This window comes from Sinocyclocheilus rhinocerous, unplaced genomic scaffold (assembly GCF_001515625.1).
Source record: "Sinocyclocheilus rhinocerous isolate Xijiao unplaced genomic scaffold, SAMN03320098_v1.1 scaffold1470, whole genome shotgun sequence".
Classification (NCBI taxonomy): Eukaryota; Metazoa; Chordata; class Actinopteri; order Cypriniformes; family Cyprinidae; genus Sinocyclocheilus; species Sinocyclocheilus rhinocerous.
In genome coordinates, this window is record NW_015652166.1 from 285,185 (window position 1) to 308,071 (window position 22,887).

General features: G+C 39.3%; 1 protein-coding gene across 1 annotated transcript in view; it reads right to left on the bottom strand.

Moving 5' to 3' along the window:
- Positions 1–22,887, bottom strand: part of LOC107713903 (dystonin-like) — a 39,505-nt gene that overhangs the window by 11,796 nt on the left and 4,822 nt on the right. Inside the window, exons 2-26 of the mRNA XM_016519552.1 lie at positions 13,330–13,956; positions 13,093–13,149; positions 12,844–13,014; positions 10,868–11,034; positions 10,533–10,692; positions 10,347–10,431; positions 10,000–10,241; positions 9,770–9,889; positions 9,562–9,669; positions 9,255–9,473; positions 8,821–9,024; positions 7,561–7,792; positions 7,214–7,440; positions 6,766–6,888; positions 6,563–6,664; positions 5,413–5,514; positions 5,165–5,329; positions 4,928–5,083; positions 3,915–4,070; positions 3,644–3,814; positions 3,592–3,613; positions 3,377–3,405; positions 3,157–3,276; positions 545–714; positions 312–471 (exon numbers count right to left, since the gene is read on the bottom strand). Of these exons, the coding sequence (XP_016375038.1) occupies positions 312–471; positions 545–714; positions 3,157–3,276; positions 3,377–3,405; positions 3,592–3,613; positions 3,644–3,814; positions 3,915–4,070; positions 4,928–5,083; positions 5,165–5,329; positions 5,413–5,514; positions 6,563–6,664; positions 6,766–6,888; positions 7,214–7,440; positions 7,561–7,792; positions 8,821–9,024; positions 9,255–9,473; positions 9,562–9,669; positions 9,770–9,889; positions 10,000–10,241; positions 10,347–10,431; positions 10,533–10,692; positions 10,868–11,034; positions 12,844–13,014; positions 13,093–13,149; positions 13,330–13,893 (4,032 nt within the window). The 5' untranslated portion in view covers positions 13,894–13,956. The remainder of the gene's footprint in view (positions 1–311; positions 472–544; positions 715–3,156; positions 3,277–3,376; positions 3,406–3,591; positions 3,614–3,643; positions 3,815–3,914; positions 4,071–4,927; positions 5,084–5,164; positions 5,330–5,412; positions 5,515–6,562; positions 6,665–6,765; positions 6,889–7,213; positions 7,441–7,560; positions 7,793–8,820; positions 9,025–9,254; positions 9,474–9,561; positions 9,670–9,769; positions 9,890–9,999; positions 10,242–10,346; positions 10,432–10,532; positions 10,693–10,867; positions 11,035–12,843; positions 13,015–13,092; positions 13,150–13,329; positions 13,957–22,887) is intronic.

Sequence of the window (22,887 nt, forward strand, 5' to 3'; positions counted from 1 at the left end):
TATTTATAACAACAAAGATAAAAATAAAAATAGCTATATTGTGATTATTAATGCAGTAATGATTATTAAGAAAAGACCTGGAGGAAAAGATGCAATGTTGCTAGGTTTTGCTTTGGAACCTTCAGAAAACTTTAACTTGATTTTTCTCGAAATGGATTTTGCTAACTTCATCGACTTCAAACAGGTGTTGCTGTTTTTCATTTTTTTTGTCCGATTCCAACAACTCATATATCATTATGAAGGTCTTTTAATGGAGAATGTAACAATAAAAATAACTAATTTTTGAAAATTGACTCTGAGACTTGCTGTACCTTGTGCTTGTCAATCAGATTGCTGACCAGGTCTTTTTCACCACAGACAGACACATCTTCAGCCAGCTGTGGCTCGGCTCTGTACAGCCAGTCATTAAGAGCCTGCAGAGCATCAGTGAATCTGCCTGAAAACAGCAGAGCCTCTTCCAGCTTGTGTTGCCTTGGGACAGAAAAGCGGAGTTTAGAGCTCAGAAACAGACTCACAGTGCACTACAGAGCTCCCGTCGGCTCACCTCTCGCTGGATTTGCCGCTGATGGTGTCCCATGAGTCTCTGAGCTCAGACACCATGTTCTCCAGGTGCTGCGTGTCTTCAGGACTCTGGGCTTTCTCCTGCAGCGAGCGGCCACTCTTCAGACAGGCCTCGTACATCGGCCGCTTCGAGCGGAGCAGCTTCTGGAACTCCTGAAAACATACAAATTCACCTTATAAATGAACCGACTGAACTGACTGCTTCGGTGGTGAAATTTCCAGTGTGGTTTATACTGTTTTTTATATACTCCACTGTCAAGTTTTACTTTACTGAGGGTTTTTACAGCAACTTTTAACGGGCGCCATCATCAGAAATAACTCCTTAAGAATTTATCCATCCTTTATTTTTTATGGAAACCTTTTTCCGCTCACAATTCAGACTTTTTTCCTCCTAATTCTGAGCTTCTCATAATTTGGATTTTGTTTCTCATAGTTCAGAGTTGAATATTTAACAATTCAGACTTTTTTTCTCTGAATTCTGAGTTTATATCTCACAATTCAGTTTTGTTTTGTTTTTTTTGCCAAAGAATAAGAAATAAAAAGGTTATTGCAACTTTTTATCTCACAGCTTTGATATCTTTTCTCACATTTGCAAGTTTACGTCTCGCAATTCTGAATTTATATCTTACAATTCTGACAATTTGACAGAGTTTATATCTTGCAATATATACTGCTATATCAGGGTCGAGATGCACCGATACTAAATTTCTCAGCCAATACGTTACCGAGTTTAGTTTTCTTAAAGGGGAAAAAAGTTCTCCCAACTAATGCTGTAAAGTGTAAACTATACACAGTGTACTATACATAGAACCCTCTCATTTGGTACATAATATTAGAGGTTAAAATTAATAACAAAACTATTACATTCAATGCCATTTATTTTCAGATACAATACTCACACTTAAATAAAAATGTTTGTATACAACTCAATTGCACGTAAGTTAGTTTTCATAAAAACTTGACTTCATGACAGATTTATTGAAATATAAATATGTAACTAATAGTAAATAAGCTCCCTCTAGTGTTTTTATAGCTAACTAACAAACTTGGGTAACTTTCCTGAGGGAAATGCAATGCTAATCCCAGCAGGCACACAATGTCGTAAAATGGTGATATTTGGTTGAATTTCGGTTGCGACGTCGGGTGATTCAATGTCAGTTCAACGTCTAATGTCAATGTTAATTTGATGTCCAATACCGACATCAGCTGATGTTGATATTTGTTATTTTTAGGTTGTGTAACCAAAATCCAATATTAAGTCAACGTCAAATTGACGTCAAATACTGATGTAAACCCCATTTTCATTTTCAACCAAAATGCAACGTCAACCTGACGTTATATTGACGTCCTGTGCCTGCTGAGAAGTGACACTGTTATTTGACGTCTTTCTTTCGGTTAAAATGCTGATTGAGCAACTATATGAGACATCATACAGTTTGGTAGTTGTACTATAAATTTGAACATACCTTCTGATGTTCTTTCATGTTTATTTCTCGCTTTGACTTGTATTAAAGTGGAAGAGACTCTACCGCTACCGCTTGAACTGAAGCTGCTACAGTGATCTGTCACGCCACATTTAAGAGCATCAAAACGGCATTTATTGTTAGAATTTTGTGAAAAATGGACAGAATTTGAGAGCTTAGACTTTGTTTCATATCAGAAGTAACAAACCAAAGCCCTTTGCGATTACTGGATGGTTGGCGCGGTACAAATAATGTTTGGAGGAGGTCAAAACCGTGGATTTGGCAACCTTGGCTCGAACTTGGTGATTCACAAGGTCAGTCAGAACCCGCATTAACAGTTCTGCGTTAATGCGTTATTATTGCTTTAACTTGGACAGCCCTATATTTGACACACGGAACATTTTCTTCACGCAAGTTGCTGTTTGAAACGTTTTTCGGTTTCACTTTATTCCGATAGTCCACTTTAGACATTCTACTAACAGTAAGTAACTTTGCAACTACATGTCAACTAACTCTCATTAATTCGCAACTACATGTCTACTAACTCTCAGAGTAGACGGTTAGGTTTAGGGTTAGTAGAATAAGTTGACATATACTTGCAAAGTTTCTCATAGTCAGTATGTTGTATGTTGTGGACACATCAAAATAAAGTGTTAGCAGATATTAAGCAGACAGTCTACTAATACTCTAATGACTGCTAGTTGACATGTAGTTGCAAAGTTACTTACTGTTAGTAGAATATCTAAAGTGGACTATCAAAATAAAGTGTTACCCATTTTTCTACCACCTTTTGATCGACAGGGTATAATCGGCCCTGATCATTGACTGTTTTTAAGCAATCGGTTGATGGCTGATAGTACAAGTAATTGCTTTATTGGTCGACACCGATTATTGGCCGATACATTGGTGCATCCCTAATTCAATGTCAATTCTACACCATTTTTTTTCAGTGTACTATGACTTTTTTTTTTTTTTTTACAAATACATAAACAAAGTTTTAAGTTTGCCGGAAATTATTTGCAGTGTAAGTGCAGCACTGGCCTAAAGGCCAAACTGTCACCTGACCCGACACTCTCTCACACTGGCCTCAGACCAGCAGACCATCGTTGCTGAGTCCTGAGATGTGAAGTACCTTTTGTTCAGTGAGCTGCTGTTTGATCTCTTCCTGTGACACTGCGATCTCTTTGTGTGTGTCCAGCGTCTGTTCAACCTCCGTCATCCAGTCCACCAGCAAGTGCCATGATTCACTGAACTGTGGAGGTGAAAAGCACAGAAGTTTAGTATTTGCCAAATGATTTCCTGAGAACAGAGGTCTTTCTGTCGGTGTTGTAGTTCATATGAGAGGTCAAAACCTGTTTAGCATGTCTTTTGGCACATTTTACTGTAAAATGTTAATGTCAACACAGCCACACTTTTGGAGTGCATCACTCCAAAATGCAAGTTAATAGTGTGAATTGGTCCCTAAACTAAAGTGTTACCTATTTTTTTTATATGTATATATATAAACAATATGTATAAAATCCTTTTAAATTTAAGAAAATTAAACTCTCAAAACTTTATGTGATACTATGTTGTAAGCCTGTAGATGGCTATAATTATGCAGAATATGCTGTCATCACCTTTCTTTCTTGCATTTTAGCGTAGACAGTGCTCCACTTCTGCTCCAGTATGCATAAGCTATGCTCTGTGCCGGAGCCCCGGGCCACTTCACGTCCCTCCAGCATCCTGTGGATGGCGTTGCGCACATTTGTGTAAGCGTGCATTTTAGAATCCATCTCATTACACAACTCCTGCAATGCAAGATACAGAAATGAGACTTCAGTGTTTTATAAACACAGTTTGCAGGGTTAAGACTCCAAGTTCAGCATGCAGAATTCAAGTGCTCATTACCAAATGAACGTTCAGTCTCTCGTTGGCAGAGTCTGGCATTCCCCACACGGTCTTACTGGACGAGAGCCTCAGGTCTGTGTGCTCCAGCCACTGCAGGAGATCCTGGATCTCCATGACTACCGTGTGCACATGGGACATCACATCATTCCGCAGAACCTAAAGGCACACAACAACAAGCACTTTTGTTTAAAAGTAGTACCCAGTATGCAGTACAGACTGTGTAAATGCTGTGTAGGATGCAGTAAGCAGTGGCTGGAGTGAACGTGATTTCACCAAGTACAACATTCTAATCAACCAATTGGAATTGAGGGATACAGCCCATTTAAAGAAAATTACAGTTTTAGGCTTACAACCAGGGTTACATGCTTCTGAACCTTTGTTATTCAGCTATCATTTCCCTCTGATTTTAGGGATAAGTTATGGGTAGGTTTAGGAGTACACTCTTAAAAATAAAGGTGCTTAAAAGGTTCTTCACAGTGATGCCATAGCAGAACCCTTTTTGGTTCCACAAAGAAGCATTCAGTCAAAGGTTCTTTAAAGAACCATCTCTTTCTTACCTTTTTATAATCTGAAGAACCTTCTTTCTCCACAAAGAAGCTTTTGTGAAAGAGAAAGGTTCTTCAGATGTTAAAGGTTCTTTATGGAACCATTTAGTCAAAAAAGGTTCTTCTATGGCATCGTGAAGCACCTTTATTTTTAAGAGTGTAGGGATGGGGTTAGGTCTATGTTTTTGAAGAGGTTGATCCAGGAACATGTCTTACGTGGCTGTTTCACATACTATTTTTAAAAGCAGTAGCCAGTATCCCAGCTAGCAAAAATAGAACCTTAAAATAGAACCTTGCTAGAATGTTAGGTACTAACATTCCTTGTTAGTTGGGAGACAGTAGATCTATGCAGCATTCAGTAAGCAGTACACTAGCGTTTCATTCGAAATGAGCAAAAATCACTGGAAAAGTGAGGACACAACATTGGCAAGAATGTGCCAATGAGTGCCTTAGAGTTTGTGTTTGTACCTTGTGCTTGGCTAGCTCTATCTCACAGGTTTGCAGGTCAATGCTGATTGGCTGAGAGGCTTGCAGTAGGTCTGCCGTGTGGGAGAGCCAGGCGTGCAACTCATCAAGAGTGTTCTGAAACTGACCCAAGCCCAGCAGTGCACACTCCAACTGGTGCTGCTCGAAAACATAGTGCTCTCGTTGAAGTACCATTATGACGAAACAATTTTTTTTTTCTTCATTTAGCTGAGATTTTACCTGTCTGCTGACAGTCTCTGACTCCAAGTTGTCCCATCGCTGACGGAAGTCACACAGTGGAGAGATGGACCCAGGTCGCTCAGTGCCCGGGGAAAGGCGACACACAAAGCGATGGTTTAGACTCTCAATCTCGATCTTCTTCTGATAGAGCTCTCGCTTAAATTCCTGAAAGGAGAGGTGATGGAATCACCACTAATTTGTTTGTGACACAGTTTTCAGTTTCTTAAGGTAAGTTTGTGTGGTCTAACCTTCAGGTCACATAGCTGCTCTTTAACTGATCCCAGGTCAGATCCCACTGAGAACTCCTCGGTGGATTTCAGCTCTGCAGACTTCAGCCACTCAAAGAGTCCCTTCAACAGAAGGTCATATTTTTAAGCTTGCTTTTGTAGTGTTCTCTTGACCCACTCTACAGTATATAAATATTCATAAGTGCACATTGTCAATTTCTTCCATTGTCGCATGAAGTCAGTGCAACCAAGAAGAGAATTCGCTGAAATATGCTGACTTTAATTCAAATTCTCTATGGCTAGCTTTGGTGTCTCTAGAAGGGCATCCAAAAGTCCTGCCAATTGGCAGGAAATTGGCCTGTCTGTTAGAGACTCATCACTACAACCACATGGAGGCATGAATTTTGAAATACTACAACTGTAGACAGAGACCTACCACCACTGGACGAGACAAGATAGAAAAAGTAACGAACAGACCATTCTTTGTGATTGTGTTTGGAAGTTTTCTACAGTAAGTACAAACTTCATTAGGTAGGGTGACCATACATACTTTTTCTAAATTGCCTAAAATGTCTGGGTTTTGGCTTTGTTTTCCTGTTGTTTTCATACTTGCTGAAGGTAATTACTGAAAATTAGCTTGACCAATAGCATGTAGGCATTGTACACTATCGACCAATCATGGCGTGGGAGAAGGTGGGATCAACAGAGAACAGTCAAAGCAATGCAAATATGCATGCATAAAATTTATGAGGACAGTAGAGAGAACATCAAATAAAGGAAAATAAAGCCAAAACCTGGACATTTTAGAAATCCTGGCCAGGACATGTCCAATCTGGAAAAATGAGGATGTATAGTCAACCTACATTTGTTGTTTTCATACTTGCTGAAGGTAATGACTGAAAATTAGCTTGACCAATAGCATGTAGGCATTGTACACAATCGACCAATCATGGCGTGGGAGAAGGTGGGATCAACAGAGAACAGTCAAAGCAATGCAAATATGCATGCATAAAATTTATGAGGACAGTAGAGAGAACATCAAATAAAGGAAAATAAAGCCAAAACCTGGACATTTTAGAAATCCTGGCCAGGACATGTCCAATCTGGAAAAATGAGGATGTATAGTCAACCTACATTAGGAATGCCTTGAAAGGAATTGAAACTAACTCACCTGCATACTGTCCTGATAATGGAGAGCCATTCGTAAACATTCTTCTAACTTACTGTTGCACTCTGTCCAGATCTTACTGAGATTGTTCCACGTGCCATAAAGCTGCAGAAAAAGACAGCTGGATAGTGAGATGTGAACAAATGACTGCATGATGTACAACAGTTTCTGCGAGGATTATTCTCATTTCAGTTTCAAATACAAACCTCATCCAAACTTTTGGTGACCTCTGGCTTGTCTGTGTCACCACAAGCTGACATGAGTTCCATTCCCAGAATTCCTAGTGTGTCCAGGTCACCTTGCAGAGAATCAATGTCCTCCCTGAGTGTCTGAGAAGGAAGGATAAGAGAGTTTTAATGGTATGAGGCATTGCGTTGATTCAAAACTTTCAGGACGCAATGAGGAAATATTCTTAAATGACCCTGCTGAAAGAACAAAACCAGGTAATGAGTATATGTTCTGTTTTGGACGCTGGTCCAAAACATGGGATGTACTTCTAAAAGCTGCTAAGTAAAACTAGCAATATTACATTGGTCAACCAGCTTCGCCAGCATTTCTGGTTCACCAGCTAGACCAGCACTAAACCAGAAAAAGCCAGCCTGGACCAGCATAGAGCAGATAAACATTGACCACAGTATCAATTTTGTAGCCTACCTGCATGGTCTCCAGGCTCTGTCGGATGGTTTCTGAATCTGATCGACTGGAGTTGAGGTCCAGAACAGCTTGCTGGGCATCATTCAGTCCAGATGTCATGTCACTCACATCATTCCAGAACCTGACTGCCAGATCCAGGAGATTGAGAAGCCACTTCTCCCTCTCCTGAGCTTGTCTTTGAGCCTCCTCCCAGCGGCTTGTTAGACTGCAAACCCGGTCTTGAATAGCTGAAATTGCCAAGATCATCATAGACAGACCATGCTTATGAAACAATAGTGTTTATGAGATGTTTTAGCATATAAAGCTGTATGTGCCAGAATATGTATGCGATTCATGTTTTGAGGTACCTGTGCCAATGGAACTGTCCCCAAGAGCCCCTGTGTTGGTCAGGAGCTCTTGAGCCTGTGTCCTCACACTGCTGAGGTCCAGATCCATTTTTGAGAGCTCAGACAATGTGTGCTTGTTGTCCTGTAGCTGCTCTTGAATTCGTGGGGAGAGGCCTTGAAGAGCCATTGAGGCCTGCAGGTGACTACACAGACGCTCCACTCTCTCTCCGATCAGAGTCATCCTCTCATTCAGCTGACATGGACATACAGAGTTTCAGGAGTGAGCTAGCATTTATGCAGCTAAAATGTGGCAATGTTGTCTTTCTATACTACTTTAGCAACATAAAACATATGGCTTTTTTGAAAACAGGTTATATCAGTGTAGTGCATCAGTGGGTTGCATTCCTGTAGTTCAGCTGAGCACGGCGTTAGCAACACCAAGTTCATGGGTTCAAATCCCCGGAACGGTATAAACTGATATACTGTAAGTTATGAAAAAGCTTTAAATAACAGGTGAATCTTTTAAACCTTCTCAAAGTGTCCAGTACACTAGTCTCAGCATCTACAATGGAGTTTTGGGGCATTCATCAAAAGTAGGTCCTCTCTGTGAAGGTCTGACTTATTCAAGTTTAAGAACCTCTGATTTATAACTACAAACCATGTTAAACCAACTACCATAAGAAGCCGATTTAGCTGGATTCTCCAGTATGTGTTATGGAGAAAAGTCTTCTCTGTCTTGCAAAATAATGCTGAAGAAGTTAGAGTTCAAGAAGTCAAAATTGGACTTTACTGCAAGAAGACAATAAATCTGAGACCTCTGCAGAACATCTGACTCACTCACAGCTCAACCTTTATTACAGTTTTCAACCAATGATCTTATTGCAGGTGTTCTCCTCCCAATACTCCCTAACTCTTCACCTCATTAATTGGTCTTTTGTTCTCTTGTAAGGGTGGCAGACTGCCAACTAGCCTATGTCAAAACATATCACAAAGTGACTATTTGGTGTATTTGCCTCATCATTTTTATCCAAAGAACATGTTGAAGGCCATGTGGCCCAAAAGAGCAACTTAGTATCACCGCGGATGCCATCCACAAGCAACGTCAGCCAAAATCCCATTCTTTCCCGTGTGACTTCTCTCACAGTCATGTAGGCTATGAGGCCTTCAAAACACATCGGCTTTTACAGCATTCAAACTACTTCTACAATTGTTTTCTATAGGATAAATAAAATATTTCATCATATGCACCCGGAATCAGCATCGAATCTACATGTGTGTCACCTGTGTATAGCGGGGCAGAGACTCCTCCAGTACTCCAGCAGCTTCTCGAACCCTGTCTCTGATGGCCAGATGCTGCTCTTCAGTGTCCCTGGCTTTCTGGCAGAACTCCTCTCCCTGAACTGCATTCAGGTCTGATAGACGCTGGGCCAGCATGATCAGCCGTGCTATCAGTGGCTTGTGCTCTGCTATGGACTCCCTGATGCCCTGTTTGGACGTTATGCAGCAACACGATCAAACATTGATGTTTGTATTACTTTATCTGAAACAACTAATGAAGTCTAATAATTGCAGTACAAAGTTAATATTTTGAATACAGTGTGATGGCTATTAAAATCTAATGTGTTTGAACTTGAACTTATACTATAGCAAATGTGGGCCCAAACATGAGCATCTGTTGTTAATATCTTGCTCTGAAGAAGCAAGTTTTTAAGTACCTGTAAGAGGTCCTGTTGTTCTCGGAAAGCCTCGTAGCTGATGGTGTTTAGGGTAAACTGGCCAATAAGGGCTTTGGTTTCCTGTAACCATGGTAACACCTCAGCATAGCCCTCTGAGAACTGAGACAAGAGCGACTGAGCATGCTCCAGTTGAAGCAAGACTTGGGAATTAGTGGCAGTAGTGACCTGGCACTGCTCCTGTAAGGTGTCCAGGGAAGACTTTGGAGGGGAAAAGACAGTAGTATTATGTTGGTTCTTATGTCATGGAAAATGTTTCAAAAGGTATTAAGAATGAATATTAGCTTACCTGGAGTCTCAGTGTCTCCCCATCCTCAGTGTACATCTGCAGGAGTTCCAAAATCTTCACCATTTTCTCAATGTTAAACTTGTGCTGCAGAATCTCCACAGCAAGTATCTGCAGAAAAACATAGACATCATATGGATTATTTTAAAGAATTTTACAGAATTTCTAGTGTATGCACAGAGAACATCATTGTGAATGTGCAAAAACTCACTTTCTGCTCATTGAGCTCGGATGCAATGATGTCTGGGTCCAGATTAATGGCTCTGAGCTCCTCCAGTGCCAGTGAGGTGTCTCTAAACCAAGCCAACTCTTTCTCAACAGCCTGTTCCAGCTGATCAAATGCAAACAGGCTGATAGGTAAGCAGGCATTTAGCAGCTGTATTTATCCAAAATGACTTACAGTACACTTCAAGCAACCTGAGGTATCCACCTGTCTCTTACCTTCTGTCTCTCAGAAGAACACAAGACTGCATCTCCAGTCTCAGTCTGGGCAGCAGGAGCCAGCAGCTCTCTCTCGATTCGACCAAGCCACAGGTGGAGGTCTTCCTGACTGGAGGTACATCGACTAGATGCCTCCAAAGCCTGTTCCAGCCTCTGCAGGACATCAGCACTACCCAGACTCATCACTGAGTACCGGATACGCAGACTGTCTACCCGCTCCTGCACCAGCTGGGTTTCCTCCTCTTTAGATTAGCATGTGAAAGATTGAAACATGTTTGAAACATGTCCTTGTGGGCACTGTGCAAGGTTTAGTGTATGCAATGACACAAAATGGGAGGAAACACCACCTGAAATCTTCTCCATGAGCTCATGAGCACATTGTTGGAGTTTCCCCAGGTCGACACTCTTAGCTTTTATCTCTTCCATGACTGCCTAAAAGGTGATAGAGAAAGGCAATTTCGTTCCACACTGAAATCTTGTAGCATACAAATTTATTAACGGATAAACAAAACATTTTGTAATGTTTTGCTGACCTTGGCCTGTCCTGTGGCTTCTTGCAGATGGAGCATCGCTCTCTCTGCAGAGCGGAGCTCAGCTAAGTCCTGATCCACAGATATAAGCCATTGCTGAAGTCTGTCTGTCCTCTCCTGAAATAGCTGAGCTCTTGGCAGAATGTCCTCCAGAGTCCTGTGTCTGTGAAAACAAATTCATTGTAAAACAAAACACATTACATTACTAACATCAGATTTACCCACCCAAAGCATCAGGTAAAAAAGTTGTGGTTGGCTCTTTTATGTCGGTCAAACAGCCCCAACTACGTGGGTCTTCCTGGGACCAAAATGTGTACCAATGTGTCAACCAGACTGACCTGCTGTTGGCGCCCTGAAGTAGAGCCTCCCACTTGAGCTCGAGCTGTGCAAGCTGCACTTTGGTCTTTTCACTGTCATTTCCCTGAAGCCCCTCTGCCAGGTGTGGACCCTCCTGCATCATGGTCTCCATACTTGGTCTCCTGTCCTCTAGGAGGCGCTGTAAGAGCTGCAGGGCAAGAAACGTATTATGTTTATTATGCTAAAGGAATTTATTATGCTTCCTCCAAGGGCAGGGGCTTGCAAGCAAGTGGTTCTCAATCCTGGGATGCTTCTCAATATTCAAACTGATGCCAGAGATTGTCTTAATATAGGGAGATGAGAGGGTCTGTATTACTTACTATTGGAGAAAGCGTAATGGCTAACTTGGATCACGTGTGCCGTAATAACCAATCACATTATAGCCTTGACATCACTGAATTTCAGTCAGAGTTGAATACTGTCATGATGACCAATCAAATTGTGTGTTCATTTAAAGACAATGTGTGGACTTTATATACGGTCCCTTACCCACCATTTGTCTCATTTCCATTTCGCAAAACACATTTACATGAATGCATTTGGCGATGTGTTGGAAAGTGATTTATAGTGCATATACATTTTATGAGCATGTGCGTTCCCCCCTGGGATCGAACCCATAATCGCATCATAAAGCAATGATCTACCATTTGAGCTACACAAAACACAAATTATGATGCAAATAAAAGGGTACAATGCATTAATAGGAAAGTGTGCTGTTGTCGATAGAAGCGCAAATTTAGTAGACGCTCTGATGGGTCGTATTTGTGCGTGCTGGCAAAGCAAGACCTCGTGCAGCAGTACTGGCGAGGTTTAGAAACTGAATAAGGTTTGTCCAAGAAGTCGCTAGATTTGTCGCTAGGCGCTTTTTTGGAAAAAAGTTGCTAAAGGGGACCGAAAAGTCGCTAAATCCAGCGACAAAGTCACTAAGTAGGCAACACTGGTGCAAGCAACTTATTACGACCTATATTTACGTTTTAAAGTTAAGCACCCTCTAGCTGACGCAAAAATAATGACAGTGTTGTGTTGCGTCTGCTGTCATGACTAATACTGACTAATACTGTCATGATGACCAATCAAATTGTGTGTTCATTTAAAGGCAATGTGTGGACTTTATATACGGTCCCTTACCCACCATTTGTCTCATTTCCATTTCGCAAAACACATTTACATGAATGCATTTGGCGATGTGTTGGAAAGTGATTTATAGTGCATATACATTTTATGAGCATGTGCGTTCCCCCCTGGGATCGAACCCATAATCGCATCATAAAGCAATGCTCTACCATTTGAGCTACACAAAACACAAATTATGATGCAAATAAAAGGGTACAATGCATTAATAGGAAAGTGTGCTGTTGTCGATAGAAGCGCAAATTTAGTAGACGCTCTGATGGGTCGTATTTCAGGGAAGCGACAAATGACCCATACAGTTGGAGGACATGTTGGGAACTGCCTTCCTAATACAGTTTTGTAGAACACCCCCTTTTGCGTCTTCAAAGATGCTTTGTATGAGGAAGCAAACACACATTTGGTTCATAGAGGTATTGCTCCTTCTGAGAATCTACAAGCTTTATAATGCACCTTGTTCTCTCTTTGTGGTACTTAAGCCAAACACTTGTATCATGTGTCAGAGGATCATTGTGGCCATTCAGGTATGTTTTACCTTACTCACTAAGCTAACAAAGATCTCAAAAGGTCTCAAAAAGGTGAATTACTTTTCCCCCACCCATTCCCATATCATACACAAAGGCATTCAAAGCTTATTATATGCATGGACTTACACAGTATGCTTCTCAGTTCAAGAAAAGTTTAAGGATGGGATTAGAAATTACATGACAAGGCTTTAAAATTGGGTAGACTTTTTTATCAATAGTTTATGTAAATATTAATGTATTAGTTTATTGTTTGTTAGTTTATATAGCAACAACTTAACAATTTTTTAAGGTTTTTAACATACCTTCTGTTCTTGCAGCTGCGCTTTCACCACTTTAAACTCTGAGGATGGTGGTTTTTGATTGGCTGTCAGCTCCTCAATCTCGCAGACCCACGTCAGCAGCGTTTCCAGATTTTGCTGGAATTTCAGCGGATCCCTGAACTCATCTTTCAGAGCCAAAACACTTCTGCCATCCTTAACATAAGACCAGACAATATGCTATCACGTTTTCATAAAGAAAGTACAGGTTAAGGAAAGATCAGTATACTGTACCTTCCATTGATCTAGACTTGATTCCTGGTCTGAACTTGATTGACCATCACTCTGCAGCTGTGAATTTGTAAGAATTGTGAAACAATTTTATTTAATTGGAAAATGAACAAATTGGTGAAACATTGTTGATACACTGACTTCAAAATCAGTTAAATAAAAAATGGTAAATGATGGTAAAAAAAAATAAAATAAAGAAAAACATTACATTTAAAATAAATTTAAATTAAATTGAATAACCTCTGCAAGTTCCTCAGCAGCTCCAGTAAGGACTCTAACAGTTCTAGTAACAATAGGGTCACCTCCTTTCCCCGCACTAGGATACTCTGTCACCTCTACAATCTCGGTAACAATTGTCTCTGTCACCTCTGTGACTTCAGTAACCTCTCGAGTGTTCAGAGGCTTCCAGGACCAGGGACTTCCAGAATCCTTTCTCTGCAGGCTGGCTCTCCTGTCCACGGATCCATACTGACTCAGGGGGGATCTTCTGTACTCTGGAATATTACACATTCTGGGCAAAGACCCATTTCGTGGTGTTTTTACCGGGGACGGAGTGCTTCGCCAGGCATTGTCCAGAGTGCTGGTTGTAGTGACAGTAGGGGCTGGGGAACTCCTCTGCTTGTCCGGTGTTGGAGTTTGTCGAAGAACCTCTTCCACGTTCTCTTTCCTTGTTTCTTCTCTAGGAGGCTCTGGGAGCGGCCATTCTCTCCGTTGCTGGTAGCACTCTTTGAAGACGCTCTCCTCTGACTTAACTTGTTTGGACTTTTGTCCCAAACAGCTAGGTCTGCTAATGAGGTTACCCATGATTCTTCAATCCACGGGTTAATTGGGTCCCTGTGCCATACATACAGGCGTCGCCTAAACTACCTACAACACAAGGAAGGTCAAAGTGAGAAGATACTCTTTAAACATCTATACCCTTTCAAGGAAATAGTAGCCTATTAGTTTCCAGTTTCCACTGCAGTCTTCAAAAGAGATTCATCCAGCTCTGACAAAGACCACTAAGCATAAATCTCAATTAGATTCCTTGCTGTCCTACAAAGGAGAGTCTTTTACCACTTTCACGCCAACAAACACCACCATCATTATTTATACGACAGAGATGGTAACACTTGACTGAGGCTCTGTCCTGACCAAGAGGGGCCAGATTACTGTTGGAAAACTACAACATGAACACAGAATTGCTAGTACTATCCATACAAATGCAACTGACAAGCCTGTTTATGAGGGCAGTCTACTCCAGGATACCCACAGCTCCTCCTGGCAGCCACAGCCACTGTCCTCTGCCAAGACTATCCGCGGGATGGCCCTGGGAAACCATTTAACTCCTGATCAAATATGACAGGCATGCAAATGCTGCTTCATTTCTTTTCCACAGAAGAATGAACAGTTTTTTTTTAGTGCACGTGTTCATGGTTTACTGGGAAACACAGACCACATGCCTGAGGAGTAGGACAGCGATGAACACGTAGACACACACCGAGTTTAATGTTCAGAAACCCTTTTAGAGATATTTTTTCAACTTAAGGTGAATGTCTGTGGTTGAAATTCATGCAGGCCTTTACCAGTGATCATCGTTGACTAAATTACTGTCCTGTGGCCTGTAGGACGAAGCCGGATTCAGTTTTACCCAGGTAAGTTCACGTTTAGTTTGAGCAAACTCTGAGTTTTCGGGCTCAAGAAGATGGGTTGGTTCTGAGTGGGTTTCGTCACCATGGTAACTTACGCTACACAGCTACCCTGCTCCGGAGCAGGTTTTATTCTGGGATAGAGATCGCAAACCCAAACTGGACCAATCAGCTGTGAGCAAAGTGACATATATCTGATGCAATGAAGCAACTCCCCCATATCTCTCACTCCAAATTAAAGCAGTTTACTGTCAAAGAATTTTAGAGACAAATTGCCCGACTTTTGCAGCTACTTATTTAATTATGTTTATATTATATTAATTGTAATTGTTTATAATTCATATAATATATTCAAATAATTATTATATGAAGTGGCAATTAATTTTAAGCTTTGTATTTAAAATAAATTAAATATATATACAGTATGTAAGTGTTTATTACTCTGCAACTCTGAGTTTGTTCATCTCGCTTCGTGCTGCAGGCCACAGATGAATAGGAAATGTACATATTTGTAAAATAAAAGACAACAGGCTGCTTTGTGTAGATTACACAATTAATAAAAAAAAACATGCAACAGTGCTATTTCAGTACTCATAGAATCTGCCTGAAGATTGCAGGTGGTAAGTGAATATGCAGCTGTTAAGTGAAGAAAGATTACTTTAGTGCTGTCAAATGATTAATCGCGATTAATCACATCCAAAATAAAAGTTTTTGTTTACATAATATATGAGTGTATACTGTGTATATTTATGTATATACAAATACAAACACATGCATGCATATATTTTAAGAAAATATGCTATGTTTATATATTAAATATATTTATATATAATATAATAATATATTGTGTGATATACCTGTCATATACATGTAAATATTTTCAAAATATATACTGTATGTGTGTGTGTTTATATATACATAATAAATTAACACAGTACACATACTGTACATATAGTATGTAAACAAAAACTTAGTTTGGATGCGATTAATCGCGATTAATCGTTTGACTGCACTACTTTCTTTATCTACATTGTCGCAGATGTACAGTATGTGCATATTGAAATCTCTGAGCAAAGTTTGCGTCTTTGTTGAGATCTCTTCTGAAACTACAGGAGACGTTAGATTACTGGGGTCTGCTTTGAAAGAGAAAAATCTAAGAAAAGTCTCAATTTGCTCTCTGTTTAATCTCATTCCTGTCTAAGAGAAACAATTAAACAGATCTAATTTCTGATTTTATTTTTCTTATAGATAAAAGCAGATAAAAAAAAACAAAAAATCAAAATGGTACAAAACCTGTTTTGTTTTAAACCTAACACATTTGCATACCTTTTATCTTAAAGAATGCAATGACACGTTAACCTTTGGGCTGATGGTTTTGTTTGTGCAGGAAATACAGAGCTCTGTTGAATTCAGCTAAGCATGCATGTTAATTGCACAGGTGATTCCAGGTCATTGTGGTTCACTGCATGCTAATGGCGAGTGCTGAGGGATCTAGCTCCAGACAGCAGACAGACTCAGTGTTTCTAGGCTCCGGAGCAGGTTTTATTCTGGGATAGAGATCGCAAACCCAAACTGGACCAATCAGCTGTGAGCAAATTGACATATATCTGATGCAATGAAGCAACTCCCCCATATCTCTCACTCCAAATTAAAGCAGTTTACTGTCAAAGAATTTTAGAGACAAATTGCCCGACTTTTGCAGCTACTTATTTAATTATGTTTATATTATATTAATTGTAATTGTTTATAATTCATATAATATATTCAAATAATTATTATATGAAGTGGCAATTAATTTTAAGCTTTGTATTTAAAATAAATTAAATATATATACAGTATGTAAGTGTTTATTACTCTGCAACTCTGAGTTTGTTCATCTCGCTTCGTGCTGCAGGCCACAGATGAATAGGAAATGTACATATTTGTAAAATAAAAGACAACAGGCTGCTTTGTGTAGATTACACAATTAATAAAAAAAAACATGCAACAGTGCTATTTCAGTACTCATAGAATCTGCCTGAAGATTGCAGGTGGTAAGTGAATATGCAGCTGTTAAGTGAAGAAAGATTACTTTAGTGCTGTCAAATGATTAATCGCGATTAATCACATCCAAAATAAAAGTTTTTGTTTACATAATATATGAGTGTATACTGTGTATATTTATGTATATACAAATACAAACACATGCATGCATATATTTTAAGAAAATATGCTATGTTTATATATTAAATATATTTATATATAATATAATAATATATTGTGTGATATACCTGTCATATACATGTAAATATTTTCAAAATATATACTGTATGTGTGTGTGTTTATATATACATAATAAATTAACACAGTACACATACTGTACATATAGTATGTAAACAAAAACTTAGTTTGGATGCGATTAATCGCGATTAATCGTTTGACTGCACTACTTTCTTTATCTACATTGTCGCAGATGTACAGTATGTGCATATTGAAATCTCTGAGCAAAGTTTGCGTCTTTGTTGAGATCTCTTCTGAAACTACAGGAGACGTTAGATTACTGGGGTCTGCTTTGAAAGAGAAAAATCTAAGAAAAGTCTCAATTTGCTCTCTGTTTAATCTCATTCCTGTCTAAGAGAAACAATTAAACAGATCTAATTTCTGATTTTATTTTTCTTATAGATAAAAGCAGATAAAAAAAAACAAAAAATCAAAATGGTACAAAACCTGGCATACTTACCCCAGTGCATAGAGGAGGACAAACGGCCAAACGAACAATTCCACAAGTTCCTCCGTCATCATTCAAACGGGAGAACAAAAAACCTGTCTTCTCTCAGCATCCTTTGAGAGGCCTTCCTTTCCAGACGTATAAACATGCGAAAACCTTCACATTCACTTGCTCAAACAGGACCTCACTTGCTCACAAATCCCGGTTTAAACACGCACACACACACACACACTTTATGCAAGATGACCCACGCTTTTCCGTCGCCCACAGCCACAAGCAAACAATGTCCCTCTCTCCCTCCGGCTGCCCCCTCCCGTCAGCGGTATTCTCTCTCTCTTGCCTTTGTTGTGCCCAGTCCCATAGAGGAGGAATTCCTTGCTGAGGCAACCCACGGGATGTTCAGCTGCTGGAAAAGTCCTGTATGCTGTGTTTTCCGAGCTCCAGGATAGCAGGTGTTCCCCATCCGGTGGTTTTGGTAGAGTTAAGGCAGGTCCGTAAGTCGGCAGCCTGTTGTGTGAACTCTTGTGCCAGACATTTAGACAGAGGAACAGTCCCTTCACCTCCCTCTTTCCCTCCCAGCGTTAGCCCCTCCCCCAGCTCCTCTTTTGGCTCACAAACTCTGCTTCAAATGAAAACGAGGAGGATAAAAAAGCTTTCTAAAGACCCCCAGGCTGCTCCCGAATATTCACATGTTAAGTGACAGCTGCCTCCAGCCCCTCGCTCTCGTTTTTCCCTCCCTCTCCGGGGCAGACCGAGGCGGGCTACAAAAGGAGCCAACCATCCCGCACACAAAGCCTCCATCACCATTCAAAGCCCCCGCCACAGCTACAAAGACGACTAATTACTGTAAGACATCTCTGATTACTTTCAAGTCACTTTCAGTCCCGAAATTGCCAAACAAACAACGAACAGTAGAGAAACCAATAGAGCGAAGGACTCGTCCGCGTCTGGCTGAGTTTCATGGGAGTTGCGTGATGCTGCGTCTCCACTTTTGGAGTCTTTTCTGCTCCGTTGCTGCTTGAGAATAGAAGCTTCTTTCGCCACTATGTCTGCAGGTGTCAGATCTCAAATAATCCCTCTGATTGGTTCCCATGGGGGACGAGAGGGAGAGTGAGGACAGGTGTGTATAGCAGGTGCAGTGAGGAGGACTCAGGTGTGTAACAAACACACAATTCCCCCATTCTTTTACCACACAAAAGACTCTACCCAACTGTTCCTCATTAGTTTCTATGGTTTTTGATCAATTACTCCACACCTGTTTCAGTTCTCCCTGATTACTTTTCTAGTATTTAAGTCCTGTGTTCTCCCCTGTTCCGTTGTCTGGTATTATATGTGCTTATGTGTTGGTGGATTATTATTAAATATTACTTTGTACTCTACTTCGTCGTGCACTTCTACAGCCACTGGGTGACAATATATGAGTAATATGGAATATTTTTGACCATGTAATTACAACCTTTTACTTCACAAATCTGACTTTTGTTCTTGCAATTCTAAGTTTGAAATTCTAAACTCAGAACCGTGAGATGTAAACTCAAAGTCAAAATTCTCTTGTATTTCTGACTTTCTCACTTTATTTTTGTTTTTTTTACATCTCGCAATTCTAAAAAAATATAATTGTGACCATTTATTCTCATAATTCTCGTAATTTTTTCCCCTCACAATTGCATGTTCATATCTCACAATTATGACGTTTCTTCTCAGAATTGTGAGTTTATATCTTGCAGTTGCAATTATGACTTTATATCTCACAATTCTGGCTTTATATCTCACAATTACGACTTTATGTCTCGCAATTCTGTCAGAATTGTGAGATAAAAACTGTATTTATTTATATGTATTCTTTTCTTTCATAGCAGAATCCAGCTTCCACAGGGTAAATCTAGACAGTGCAGGGGTTTGTGCTGCCAGTGTCAGGTGTTACAGCACTGAGTATGGTTCCTCCTGCAGGTGTAAATGTGTTATTGTCTTGCTCAGTTTCCTGTCTCCAGGCAGTGTAAATGATCACAGAATACAGTGAGTGTAAGAATGCGAGTCTTGACCTAATGAGCCGGGGTGATGGTGAGGAGCAGCGGGACACACCCCTCAGACTGAAGTGGAAGGAGGAAGAGAGGAGAATAAAGAAGAGCGCTCGTGAGAGAGCGGCAGAGTGCACACATCCACTTTATGATGATGAATGTGTACCTCTAATTCAGTAGGGACCTGCAGAAGAGGGGATGACTCGGCCACTACACTAACCACAGCACTTTAATTATTAACCCCGGCCCATCCCCCGACTGAGACAGCACAGCCAGCTAAATAAAACCGACAAAAGCAGGAGACCAGCAAAAAAGAGGAGCAACAATGCCTGTCACCCTGACTGTCCTGGGAAAGAGAATTCAGTGCTGTGAGCCCAGGAGGTCAAGATATTTAACCTGACCAGGCTCTTAAACAGAGACGGGACATCAGTGTCTGTCCTGAGTTATGGTCTTAAAACAGACCACCTCTGAAATTCTGTTTTTTGGTGATGTATATGAACGCACATGGCAAGAATTTAAATTCTAGATCAGATTTGGGTAGCAAATCATATATGGATTTAAAGAAAAGTCAGAATTGCGAGATATAACGCCAGAATTGCAATTGCAAGATATAAACTCACAATTCCGAGAAGAAAAGAATTGTGAGATATATACTTACAATTGGGAGAAAAATAAGTAAAAATTGTGAGATAATTAAAATTATCATTTTTATTTGTTTATGCTGTAATATATTAAAAAAAACCTTTATTTTATGCTTGTTCATCAAAACACAACTTGTTTTAGATTTTAAGCATATCATGCATCAAGTCACAATATTTACAATTATAACGTGCAAAAGATTTCTATTTCAAATAAACGCTGTTCATTTCAACTTTCTATTCATCAAAGAAACCTAAAAAAATAAAATGATAAAATGATTTCTGAAGGATCATGTGACACTGAAGACTAGAGTAACGATGCTGAAAATTCTGTTTTTATCACAGGAATAAATCACATTTGATCATATATTCACATATAAGACAGCTATTTTAAATTGTAATAACATTTGACAATATTACTGTGTTTTTGATCAAATAAATGCAGTCTTGGTGAGCAGAACAGACTTATCGACGGCAAGATTTTAAACTAGTATATAGTCTCTGATTTCCTAGTCTTATTATATTTTTATTATCATTTACCATTTTTATCTATATGCTGCCCATTTGTGTGAACCAGCACCTAAATCAGTCTTCTATTGGATACAAAAAATGTCAGTTTAGTGATATAACCATCTATATATTTATTACTGATATATATATAAACAGATAATTCCAGTTTAGCAATTATGATAAGAGATCAAAGAGTGAGTGCGGTTGTGTCCACATTTGGCAGTGCTTTACTGCCATTATATACCCAATCTGACACAGACACCTGATCCAGGCCTGGTTACTCATGGGGAAATCAAATTGTCCTCCCATATCATTTACCCAGTGTGTGAATCATATGATAACATTCAAGCCAGTGCACTTTAGGTTTTTTACTCCTATGGCAATGCCAATCTTCTGATCTTACAAATTTAACTTCATGAGCAATCGAATCGAACGTATAGCCTACTTATGAATTACACAAAATCCATGCGCCTTAAAAAAAATATCCTGCAGTTCACATGCATATACTGTATGTATATATTGTGCATAATGGACTGTATGAGAGCTGTGATATGAGTAATATTTCAGCTCGGATCTATTGTGTGCTGCACATCTGGCTCGTATGTTCAGAGAGCAGCAGATGAATCAGCGTAATGCCAAATGGGTTGCAGATGTGGCCAAATGTGATCACGGGTCCCCTGTGTGTAAATACCCAGAGAGCCCTAAAGTGGATTAATCCCACAGACATGTTCTCCTCCCCCACCACTCCTGCTTCAAATCAAATAACACACAAAGGCTCCGCCAGTACATAATTAGCACCTCAGTTGACAGGTTGCGCGCTGCCGGTGAGCCCCGCCTGGTGATTCATAAAAAAAAAACTACACACTGATCTCCTTTGGGCAGCAAAATCAAAGTGTTGGGAAACATTACAATTATTAATGATTTTGAAATAAATATCTTCTGCTCTTTAAGACTGAATTTATTTGATCAAAATAAAGTAAAAAAAAAAAAAACAGCAATATTGTGAAATATTATTACAAATTTAAAAAAAAGTTTTCAATTTTAATATATTATAAAATGTGATGTTATTCCTGTGATGCAAAGCAGAATTTTCTTCATCATTACTCCAGTCTTCAGCGTCACGTGATCTTTTAGAAATCATAACAATTTATTTGACTCTCAAGAAACATTTCTGATTATTATCAAAGTTGAAAACAATTTTGCTGCTTCATATTTTGTGTGGAAATGGTGATACACTTTATTTTTCAGGATTTTTTTGATAAATATAAAGTTTAATGAACAGCATTTATCAAATATATGAATTAAATGTGTTAATGCATTTATTAAATAGAAATCATTTTAAATGTCTTCACTCACTTTTTATCACTTTTATGCATGATGAATAAAATTATTAATTTCTCTTTTTTTTTAAATCTTATACAAATCATTGTTTCCACAAAAATATTGTGCAGCACAACTGTTTTCAACATTGATAATAATGAGAAATGTTTCTTGAGCAGCAAATCAGCATATTAGAATGATTTAGTGCATCAGCTGCTAAATTCAAATATGCGTTTGCTGGCTGGCGCTGAGCCAGAGACAGACGAGTTTGTACAGCGCTGCGCATTATAACCAATCACACACGATTCTGTTGAGCTTATGAATGCAATGCACAGCAGTGAACACAACCTTTGGGTTACGAGTCCGACTCTCTAACCATTAGGCCACGACTTCCCACGACTTAAGTAAAAAGTCGGGTTTTTATTGTGTAGTTAATAGATTACACTATTAGTCTACTTTGCCCATCACAGTTTATTGATCAAATAACATAATCTATAAAGGTGCAAAACGCATTTACTTATTTACTTATTACACATATTTGAGAATCAAGATATTTCCTGATATAGTTAACACGTTTGGAAATATTTTGAATAAAAAGGGAAAAAAATAAATAGAATATAAGCCTTCTCAAATCATCACAACTTGCCTAAAATAAAATCTATAGATATACTAAAACAGATCAAGCATATAACAATTTTTAAACATTAAACCTAGATAAATGTGCACTATATCCATTAGTTTGTGCGGAGAGTGGAAGCTGAAGCGCGCTTTGCAGGACATGGAGGCGCCAGCGCGATCACTTGCATTTTTTCAGTGGAAACAACTTAAAATATGCCGTCATTTTTCCTCATAAAGGTAGAGTAATACATCATTCAGAACTGTAAACTACTTTTATTTGTGTGCACTCACAATATCAACAAAACGTTGTGCTTTTATAAAATAAAGAAATCAAACATGATGCGCTTTCTGCCGTCTCG